General features: G+C 32.0%; 1 protein-coding gene across 1 annotated transcript in view; it reads right to left on the bottom strand.

The window, feature by feature from the left end:
- Positions 1–5,212: 5,212 nt before the first annotated feature.
- The window catches only part of fezf1 (FEZ family zinc finger 1), a 7,877-nt gene continuing 911 nt past the window's right edge, over positions 5,213–12,178 (bottom strand). The window contains exons 2-4 of the mRNA XM_054619218.1: positions 9,200–9,334; positions 7,704–7,836; positions 5,213–5,448 (exon numbers count right to left, since the gene is read on the bottom strand). Coding sequence (XP_054475193.1) covers positions 5,213–5,448; positions 7,704–7,836; positions 9,200–9,334 — 504 coding nt within the window. The remainder of the gene's footprint in view (positions 5,449–7,703; positions 7,837–9,199; positions 9,335–12,178) is intronic.

Below are 12,178 nucleotides of genomic sequence, written 5' to 3'. Positions count from 1 at the left end.
CCTATGACTTTGTTTTTATGTACAGGGGCACCCCGTGTGGGCGGTGTCTGTGCGCTGTACGGGACCGTGCGTGTTTAGAGCAATATTTCAAACGTGCACACCCAAACGTAAAGTTAAAAGAAGTGGAGTACACTTTTTTAAAGTAAAGTTCACCCGCAAGCGGAGCTGAGTTGATCTAACACCGCCTCCACCGCTACGCACAGATGCTATAAACGGAAGCCTCTCCGCCAATCAGAAGCCGCAGCTGAGGAGCGGCCTCCTGCTCAGCCTGTCGCAGCGTGATGACGTAAGCAGAGCAAGTTCTGTATGTAACAAGTTCACTGGGTTTTTATGAGAGTTCAAAGTATATATAAAGAAGTTTTATAGTGAATTTATTTTATTTTATATTATAAACTTTGATTTAAATTAACATTATTATTTTGATTATTTGTTTTTAATTCATATTCTTATATAATAATAGTTAAAATAGATTTTTTCTGTCTGTAAATATTATATTTCAGTTATTGTTGTTTTTCTACTGTTTTTATTGCTTATTTATAATACTTGATTTTTTTTTATTTTTAAGGAGGATTTTTTTTATTTTTATCTTGTCTTTATTTATGTCTCTTGTGTATTTATACTATTATATGTTAATAAAAGGAAGTGCCGGGACTAATAAAGTGATTCAGAAACTTATCTTATCTTATCTTATCTTATCTTATCTTATCTTATCTTGTCTTATCTGACATTCTGTTAATAACATGACGTCATCAGCGTTTGGATTTTTTGAACATCTTATTTTTAGATCAGATACTTATCTTAAAAAATCAATATTCAGCTTTTATTATTTTATTCAAATATTCCTACTTTTAAGTTACTTGATACAGCTGCAACATTCAAATGCTGAAAACAACAATGTATCCATAATTATGAACCAATAATGTACATACTTTCAATCTGCCATTCTGCATAATGAGTACTTTTACATTTTTGATTAAAAGAGAAAGTTTTGATGGTACTTTTCCTATAGAAGTAATAATCTTTGTATTTTCACAGAATGAATGGGAGCCAACGGGGTTTTATTTCAGAATCCTGGTAATTTTTTGTCAAGTAATTTTAAAGTTGCTATCAAAGGGTGGGGCTAAAATAAAGCTGAATATTTATTTTTTTCAGATTCTAAAAAAAGGTGTTCAAAAAATGAAACTACACTGTGATTACTTTTACAGCTATTTTGATCGGTATGTTCCTTATTATAAATCAAAATGTATAATAATCATACCTTCCTATAATTATACAGTACTGTCATTTTACGGAAAGTCCTCCTTAATGAAATGTTTACTTCAGCTTAGTTCAGATCTATATTCTTAATATAAACCTTGACCAATTTTTTTTAACATAATTTATTGCCAACAAGGCCCAAACTGTAAGAAATCGAAAGGACATAAGTTTCACTCATTTGACTTTTGAACCATAATCTATATTTCTTGCGGAATCTACAATAAAATTTGCGATATTTCAAAACAAGCAGGTGAAAGAGCATAATTTTCGATAGAATCCCATTCAATCTGGACTCGCCCGCGATCACCCCCAGTGGATGTCTCATGGAACTACAACCAAAAGAACAAGAAGAAAAGTTATGAATAAAACAACCAAGTTCACTGGGTTTTTTGAGAGTTCAAAATATATAAAGAAGTTTTATAGTGAATTCATTTTATTTTATTTTACATTATAAACTTTGATTTAAATTAACTTATTATTTTGATTATTTGTTTTTAAATATTCTTATATAATAATATTAAAATAGTTTTTTCTGTCTGTAAATATTATATTTCAGTTATTGTTGTTTTTCTATGTTTTTATTGCTTATTTATTTACTTTTTTTTTTATTTTTCATTTTTTTATTTTTATCTTTTTTTTATCTATATTTTTGTCTTTCTTTACTATGTCTCTTGTGTGCACTTTAACTCTCTGCTGCTGTAACTTAAAATTTCATTGCGGGACTAATAAAGGATTATCTTATCTTATCTTATCTTATCTTATCTTATTCTTGCTCTTTTTGTACTTTTTTTTGTCTTTTCCTGGCAGAAATTCAGCCTACTGGTTTAACTCTCACTGATACTTTATGTACTTTATACTATGTTATCATGAAAATAAATAAAGTTGTTCAAAAGAAAATGTAGTATATCTGTGTTTATGAAATAAAACCTCTGAATGTTGTGTTTTAATGTATCTGTGCTTCTCAGCAGAGACATAAACATCAATATTAAATTAAAATAATTATTTGATATTGCATGAATCCAAACTCTTCAAAAGCAGATCCCCAGCGTATGAATAAAAAATATACTATTGCATTTGTTTGGTTAATAGTCAGTCAATATACTTTGTCTGATATTTAAAGTGGAATAAAATGTTTCCAAGAAGTGACGACAGATTTTATTTATTTATTTATTATTTCTTTGTTAAGCGTCTGCAGCAGGAGGCTCCCACCGGAAAAACAAATCAAATAAAAACTAACCTTCACCGTGACAAGAAACGTTTTTCTTTTTATATAACAGTAGCACAATTTAAAATAAATATCATAAAACACTTTTTTTTTTTTTTTTTTTTTTTTTTACAATAATCCTGAGATTGAAATAAAGAAATAACAACAGACGGACCAGAGATGAAGAGGTGAAACTATGAGTGGGTTTAAATTCATCACCATCCGATTTTTCACATCCAAATCCCATCAACAGTGTAGGAATTATTGTCCTTTTTATAGAACCTAAACTTCAAAGGATGTTTCTTGTTTAATACAGTTGAGTTTACAGTGCTTTTTTGTAGTTTCGACCATCATTTCTAATAATAATAACAACATTATAAGTCACTAAATAGAAGAAACACAAGAAGTCGGATGATCAGACAGGTTGGAAACAAACAAAGTTCATCTAAACTTCTTTACCTGCAGCTGAAACGTCCCTAATAATCCCTCATTGCTCAGGAAAACAGAAGAAACGTTGAAGCATGTGAGTCTGAAACCTGTTTGATCATCTGACTGCTTGTGTTTCTTTAAATGTTTAAATTAAATGTTTATTATTACTAATAGAAATGATTCACAAAGGTGCAAAAAATACCTCCACCTGGGTCTCATAATGACGACTAAACAAGCTCCATTTGTTGATGAAAACTGTGCAAAAGGGTTGAAAACCATTGACATACGTGGGCCGTTAATTAAGATTATTTTCTCTCAGGTCAACAATAAACTTTCAAACTTCTGGAACAGCAGTTTGATTCTAGCTTCTATCATGAATGCTGTCTATATTTTTCTTTTTTGTCCACAAATCTGACGAAAAGACGTAAACCGACAACGTGTTAGAACACTTTTTCTGACTTCCTGTCTGTCTCTCAGCTCAAGATGTAAATCCTTAAAAAGTACAAATACTTAGTTTCATCAGTAGTTTCCTAAAGCAGCTGGTCACTGTAGTTTTTTAAAAAAGAAACAGGAAATAGCGGATATGTTGGGGACTATTTTCAGCAGCGGATGAATCCACATTTGCTTCTCCAGTGAGTATTTGTCACAGCAGGACGGTGTTTGTGTGATTAAGTCAGAATAAACTAATGTCTATGCTTATGGTGATGAAGAAACATGGAAGATCAGACGATACTTGTTCGTAGAATAAACGTATTGTTGGTTTTGTCTCTTCATGGGATTTGTTGTCAGTAAGAAAGACATAGAACATCAGCAGACTTTTGTTTTGAAATGTTGGTTTTCACACTAAAATCCGTGTTGTTTCACCTCATCTCTGGTCTCAGAGTTCATCAATCTCACATCCTGAGATGCAACTGAAAAATAATGAAAAACAGTAATCACTGATGACTAACAGCATTTTTAATTAGCCACCATTATAATATAATCGACTAATAATCAGAGGACGGGGAAAGTTCAGTTCGTCCTCGCTGAAGCGTCCTCAGTGGAGACGAGAGAGTCAGAAGCATCGCGGCGAGCTGGGAGTTTTTTTTTTCTCCGGTCAGTTTGCAGGCCGGCATCGGGGGGTCAGAGGGGTCAAGGGTCAAGTGGTATCAGGTCTGAGGGGGGCCCAGGGCGGGGCCTGCAGGGGCTAGGACGTGTCCTGATGGCTCTTGCGGGGGTCAAGATCGAAGGGGAGGAAAAGGTCAAGTTTGGGGTCGACAGGCCTGAAGGGCGGCTGGAGGGACATTTATACAAAGGAAAAGTATTTTATTTTGTAGGAGTTTAAAGATGACAGACTTTGTGGGACTCAATAAAACTCAATATCGACTCAAAACAAACGTTAACTTCGTATAAAATATTTTACTTGAGCTCAGTGTGATAGAATACTGTTGGACTTTATAGGTTTTATGTAAAACAAGGTGTGTTAAATACTGAGGAGGTGTCTGGCCGGATTGTTTCACCACGTTTTCTTATTCTCATTGTTGTCTGCTTTCTTTTTTGATCGGACAAAGTTGAACACTGCACAGGGGTCATGACCCCTAAACCACCTACATTTTATCAGTCAAATAAAACCACGCTGGTCAATATTTAAAGGGGCGCTTCACAAATTATTTCACACATGAAAATCAGTTTGTCTCTCAGGGTCTGTACTCCTCAGCCAGTTGTGTAATGTCTTCGGTGTCTCATTTGAGGAGAAGTTCTGTCAAGTCCGAGGAAACAACCCCGATGATGTCACAGTGATGTCATCGGGGTTATTTTAGCTTGGCTTTGGAGGCTGCAAGCTTGGAAACAGAAAACCTGCATTACAGACCAAAATAGTGGAGTTTGAAAAGCTAACAGCGAGGCAGGGAGGGTCTAATCCAAACACACGATCCAGATGCATTATGGGAAATGTAGGCTCCACTGTTTTCAGAGCTTAAACCATAAAAACAAGGGGACATCTCTGCCTCATCGGCTTTGATTTTGACCGGTTGTTTTGGGCCTCAGAGTGAAAGTTAAATATATTTTTTGTTAATACATATCAGAGGTTTTGGAGAATTTCATGGCTGCACAAGAAAGAAGCAAGTGGCCAAATGAAGCCCATCTGAGAGCAGGATTATTGTCATTTTTTGGCCACGAACCATTGATGAAAGGAAACATTTGAAGTCATCAGAGGATCAACGCACGATAATTGTTCATTTGAGGGCACGAGTTGCTATATTTAGGCTTAGTTTCAGGCCTGATGGGGGATTTGGTCACAGTCTTTCGTCGGGGGTCCGAGCTGAGCACCCCCCCACCCCCCCCTCAGGCCTGCGGGGGCGACTGCGTGCCGGCGAGGTCGTGCAGCTTCCTGATGTGTTTCTTCAGGTCAAAGTTCCTGCAGAAGCCCTTGCCACAGGTGGGGCAGGTGAAGGGCTTCTTGTCGTTGTGCGTGTGCATGTGGAAGGTGAGGTTGTACACCTGGTGGAACGCCTTGTTGCAGATGGAGCACTTGAACTGCTTCTCCCCGCTGTGCGTCAGCTTGTGGTTCTTGTAGTTTCCTGCACGAAAGACAAGAGGAGGAGGGAGTTCAGACCGGGACACGAAAAAAGAAATAAACAGTTTGACGCAGTTTTTGTTTAGTTTTGATAGAAAAATATTAAATATTTTCTGCTCCAAACCCTTTAAAGTAAAGTCATGTCACAGGTTGGAGAGCAGTTCAAACTGAATAAATGTTTTGATGCAATACAACCCATGAACAATATGCAACATCTTTATTGTGTTTGTTTATTTGCTTTTTATGAAAAGGATATTTTTATTGTTTTTTATTTTTTACAAGATTAATATTTGTATTATTTGTTTTTAGTTTTTTTAGTAAATGGATATTTTTATTTCTTCTTACATTTGTGTAATTATATTTAGTATCACATCTCATATGTTGTTTTATATTTACTATATTGCCTTTCACATCTTTTTATAAACGGAGTGACAATAAACATCTTTAATTGAATCTTAAAAACCTTTGAAAGAGGCCTCAGCAGGATAAAAACTAGTCTGAGCAATACACTGTAGTTGTAAATAAGTAAATAAAACATTACATATATATATATATATATATATATATATATATATATATATAGCATATATTTTACAGTAACATCAGTAAAGAAAGAAAATTCTGAGCATCAAGAACCTTGGACTTCAGATTTTATTGAGAGAAAACTATTTTTGAAAGCACCAATTTAATGACCAATTTCATCATAAAGTGATGTTTGCCTGGTTGATTTATGTAAAAACATTTTTTGTAAATATCAAATCTTGGTTCTAATTTCTGCACTTGACTGATGCAAAAATCCAGCTTTGCACCAGAGAGACGAAGGAGACAAATGAAGTCTTCTGACGGGACAATTAAGAGAATAACGGAGAATAAGTAAGTTAATTAAGGGTATAAATGATTAACTTGATGGATCAAAAAAGCCAAATTGAGCTCCTAAATAAGTATCTTAAAGAGAGTGATTTCTAATTTAAGGACATTTTGCCTGAAAAGAGTGAAATTTAAAGATATTCAGATTTAAATATCATGTTTTCATCCTCTGATCTCTGAGTCTCATTAAAGAACATCAGATCAGATCATCTTCTCAGGTCACAAAGAAGTCCCAGCATGTAGAATAAAGTCCTGAAGTACTCATGTGTTCTGCATCACTGAGTTACTGGACTCCAGTACTTTCATTCTTTGCTTCTCTTTTACTTCTAATCCACCTGAATGATAAATATTGTACTTTTACTGCATTTATTTGGGAGCTTTGGTTATTGCAAATTCATATATTTAATACAAAATATAATGAAAAAATACACAATGATGTTTTATCATATAGAGTAAACTACCCAGCAGAATAAAAACTAATGTACATTTAAGAAATGTGTACACATAAATCAATACATCAGTATTATAATCCAATAAACATATATATATATATATATATATATATATATATATATATATACATTACTCTGAAATGAGCCATTCTGCATGATGAGTAATTTTTTTTTGATACTTAAATGTTGAATTCAGCTGTTTTACTGAAGTAAAAGTGGTGAATACTTCCTCCATCTCTGGTTCGTATATTAAAAGTACAGCTTTGTGTAACTTTTTAAAAATGTCTCCTTTGTGTGTTTTTAATGTGATTTGTTTTTATTTTACACAGAAAGTTCATCACAAATATTCACCAGAGGGACATTAAAGTGTTTGTCTGTCAGTCTGTCCATTTCATCAGATGCTTCATGATTATTTATATGTTTTTTTAATTAATGAGTCGTGATTTGGTGGTTGGACTGGCTGTTACTTTGATTGACAGCTGACAGATGCTGCTGTCTGGCCTTCAGCCTGGTTTGAGACAATGACGTCATTAAGAAACAATATTTTGTCTTTAAACTATCATATCACAGCAAAGCTACATTTATAACTGCTTCTAGAAATGTTAAATGAAGATGTGAAAAGTGGAATAATTAAAAAAAATAGTATTTGTTTTAATTCATTTTTATTGTAATGTTACTATTATTGCTATGATACTATTATTATTATTATTGTTTATTATAATTATTATTATAATAACACATATGTAAACTCTATTTTGCATAAGATCATTATAGTAGTTGTGAATTAATGTCATTATGAAGTGTTTCAATAGCACAGATGATAAAAATAAACAATAATTATTGAATTATTAAAAAAGAGATTTTGTCTTCAGAATGAAATCAGATTATTTGTTTCTTCAAACAAAAAGGTTAAATAATAATAATAATAATAATTTCTCACCTTTCTGATGAAATCCTTTCCCGCAAAACTCGCAGACGAACGGTTTGTATCCGGCGTGGATGCGTGTGTGCGTGTTGAGCGTGGAGCTGCGGTTGAAGGCTTTCCCGCACTGGTTACACTTGTGCGGTTTTTCCTGAAAAAAATAAAATTAAAATTAAAAATTAAAAATTAAAAATTAAAAATTAAAAATTAAAAATTAAAAATTAAAAATTAAAAAATTAAAAAAAATTAAAAATTAAAAATTAAAATAAAAAAATTACAAAATCGATAAAATCACAAACACCACTTCTTTTTCTTTTTTTATTTCTCAAATAATGCTGATTTATTGGAGGGAGGCTGGAGCATTATGGAGAGTCACAGTGACACCAGAGGAGGAGCTCGAGCTCAACGAACAGGCTGAAATAAATAATAAAAGCTCAATAGCTTTTATTATTATTTAGATTTATTCACACAAATAATTCAAATTTCAGCTCGACTTAAATGTGATGACTCAACATCACTGAGCCATTTAATTAAGGGATGCATTGTTTTATTTGTTATTATTTACTTAAATTTCACAGGATTAAAACAGTGATAATAAACATGGACACACACACAACACACACACACAACACACACACACACACACACACACACACACACACACACACACACACACACACACACACACACACACACAGAGAGAACATTCTGGATCACTCCTTATATTAAATTGATAGCAGTTCAAATTGATTGACAGGTCTTTTAATGCAGGAATCATGAAACGATATTATATAAAGTTATTAATATGTATAAATCAACCTTAAACAGAAACAGGCCTTATTTTTATTTATTTTAAATCAGGACTTTGATACAAAAGATGTTTGTATTATTTTATTTGAATATATAAAGTAAAAAAAGTATATAAGATAAATAAATAATAGTTAATAAATGAGACAATTTCATTAAAATAAAACAAGTTCATAAAAACATTTTAAAATAATAAGGTGGTCTTGTGTTTATTTTCAAAATAATACCTGAGTGTGGATGATCTTGTGTTTATGAATAATATCAATAATGCTGGTCATACCTGAGTGTGGATGATCTTGTGTTTATGAATCATACCTGAGTGTGTATGATCTTGTGTTTATGTACCTGAGTGTGGATGATCTTGTGTTTATGAATAATAATAATCATACCTGAGTGTGGATGATCTTGTGTTTATATACCTGAGTGTGTATGATCTTGTGTTTATGTACCTGAGTGTGGATGATCTTGTGTTTATGAATCATACCTGAGTGTGTATGATCTTGTGTTTATGAGTAATAATACCTGAGTGTGTATGATCTTGTGTTTATGAGTGATATCTTGTGTTTATGAGTGATAATCTGAGTGTGGATGATCTTGTGTTTATGAGTGATAATAATACCTGAGTGTGGATGATCTTGTGTTTATGAGTAATAATAATAATAATACCTGAGTGTGTATGATCTTGTGTTTATGAATGATAATAATACCTGAGTGTGTATGATCTTGTGTCTGCACAGTGTGCTGGCCTGTCTGAATCCTTTCCCGCAGACTTTACACACAAACGGCCGCGCGCCGGTGTGCACGGGCATGTGGCGCGTGAGGTTGTAGTGCGCGTTAAACACCTGAGAAGAATAAAAACATAAATATATATAATCACAATAATCACAATAATCACAATAATAACAACAATAACAACAATAACGACTGCAGTAGTAGCTATGGAATAAAAAACGAGGATAATAATAATAATAAACATAACAATAATTATAATAATTAGTTTTTTTATACATGATAAACAACAAATAGATTTTTATACTCGAACCATATTTGTATTAAAATAACGTTCCATACATTTTAATTATTTAGTCAACAGCTGAGCTTCTAGTTGCGGAGAAATCACATTATTTAAATTAAAACAATATTTTTGACTTATTGCAGCTTTTTCTATTCTCCAAAAATAATGGAAACAAAACATAAGTTCACTTCCATCTCCATCCCATAATGGTCTCAGTTTAAGGGTTTATTTCATTTTAATTATCAGTTTGAGTCTAATGAAGGATAATCTTTTAATAACTCGTTTATTAAACAATAATATCCAGTAAAGCAGCACCATGTGGGAGACACTCGGACTCCTGTCATCCATGTAGATTTAATAAAGACATTAATAGATTATATCATTATTATATATCAGTGTGTGTGTGTCGGCTGAGCTCGCTGTCTTCTGCTAAATGATATTTTCGTTTTCAGAAAAAAAAGAGCTCAATATCTTGCAAAGAAAAAAAGAAAATCTTACAGGAAAAATAAAGTAAATCTCCTACATTTACACTCCTCCTCTTAATCAAATGGTTTGGAAAAACCCCATTTAAAATCAAACCAGTTAGTTATTTGAATAAATCCTGAAATCAAATGAAATGAATGTAATATATTACACATGTTGTTGAGACGGTTCCTTCTGAATCCACTGAGGTCGTTTATTTTATTTATGATCTCCCTCAACTGGATTTATAAAATCCTTCCAGAACAAAAAAAGACAGAAATGATTCACAAACGGATGTGTGTGTGTGTGTGTGTGTGTGTGTGTGTGTGTGTGTGTGTGTGTGTGTGTGTGTGTGTGTGTGTGTGTGTGTGTGTTCAGAATTTAAAACAGCTGAATTCAACATTTAAGTATCAAAAAAAAATTACTCATCATGCAGAATGGCTCATTTCAGAGTAATATATATATATATATATATATATATATATATATGTTTATTGGATTGTAATACTGATGTATTGATTTATGTGTACACATTTCTTAAATGTACATTAGTTTTTATTCTGCTGGGTAGTTTACTCTTTATGATAAAACATCATTGTGTATTTTTTCATTATATTTTGTATCAAATATCTGAATTTGCAATAACCAAAGCTCCCAAATAAATGCAGTAAAAGTAGAATATTTATCATTCAGGTGGATTAGAAGTAAAAGAGAAGCAAAGAATGAAAGTACTGGAGTCCAGTAACTCAGTGATGCAGAACACATGAGTACTTCAGGACTTTATTCTACATGCTGGGACTTCTTTGTGACCTGAGAAGATGATCTGATCTGATGTTCTTTAATGAGACTCAGAGATCAGAGGATGAAAACATGATATTTAAATCTGAAATATCTTTAAATTTCACTCTTTTCAGGCAAAATGTCCTTAAATTAGAAATCACTCTCTTTAAGACACTTATTTAGGAGCTCAATTTGGCTTTTTTGATCCATCAAGTTAATCATTTATACCCTTAATTAACTTACTTATTCTCCGTTATTCTCTTAATTGTCCCGTCAGAAGACTTCATTTGTCTCCTTCGTCTCTCTGGTGCAAAGCTGTATTTTTGCATCAGTCAAGTGCAGAAATTAGAACCAAGATTTGATATTTACAAAATGTTTTTACATAAATCAAACATCACTTTATGATGAAATTGGTCATTAAATTGGTGTTTTCAAAAATAGTTTTCTCTCAATAAAATCTGAAGTCCAATTTTCTTTCTTTACTGATGTTACTGTAAAAGATATGCTGTATATATATATATATATATATATATATATATATATATATATATATATATATATATGTAATGTTTTATTTACTTATTTACAACTACAGTGTATTGTTCAGACTAGTTTTTATCCTCTTTCAAAGGTTTTTAAGATTCGAGATTAAAGATGTTTATTGTCACTCCGTTTATACAGGTTTAAAGATGTGAAAGGCTTTTTGCAATATAGTAAATATAAAACAACATATGAGATGTGATACGATAAATATAATCACACAAATGTAAGAAGAAATAAAAATATCCATTTACTAAAAAAACGAAAAACAAATAATACAAATATTAATCTTATAAAAAATAAAAAACAATATAAATATCCTTTTCATAAAAAGCAAATAAACAAACACAATAAACATTTATTCAGTTTGGACTGCTCTCCAACCTGTGACATGACTTTACTTTAAAGGGTTTGGAGCTGAAAATATTCATTTATTATTTATAAAAAATAAAAAACAATAAAAATATCCTTTTCATAAAAACAATAAAGATGTTGCATCAGTCAAGTGCAGAAATTAGAACCAAGATTTGATATTTACAAAATGTTTTTACATAAATCAACCAGGCAAACATCACTTTATGATGAAATTGGTCATTAAATTGGTGTTTTCAAAAATAGTTTTCTCTCAATAAAATCTGAAGTCCAAGGTTCTTGATGCTCAGAATTTCTTTTCTTTACTGATGTTACTGTAAAAGATATGCTGTATATATATATATATAATGTTTTATTTACTTATTTACAACTACAGTGTCTTGTTCAGACTAGTTTTTATCCTGCTGAGGCCTCTTTCAAAGGTTTTTAAGATTGAAGATTAAAGATGTTTATTGTCACAACACAAAAACATCTTCTCTGCGACCTGAGAAGAAGACCTGACCTTCTCTAAAGAGAC

This window comes from Anoplopoma fimbria, chromosome 19, assembly GCF_027596085.1.
Source record: "Anoplopoma fimbria isolate UVic2021 breed Golden Eagle Sablefish chromosome 19, Afim_UVic_2022, whole genome shotgun sequence".
Classification (NCBI taxonomy): Eukaryota; Metazoa; Chordata; class Actinopteri; order Perciformes; family Anoplopomatidae; genus Anoplopoma; species Anoplopoma fimbria.
This window is presented reverse-complemented; position numbering and strand designations above follow the sequence as displayed.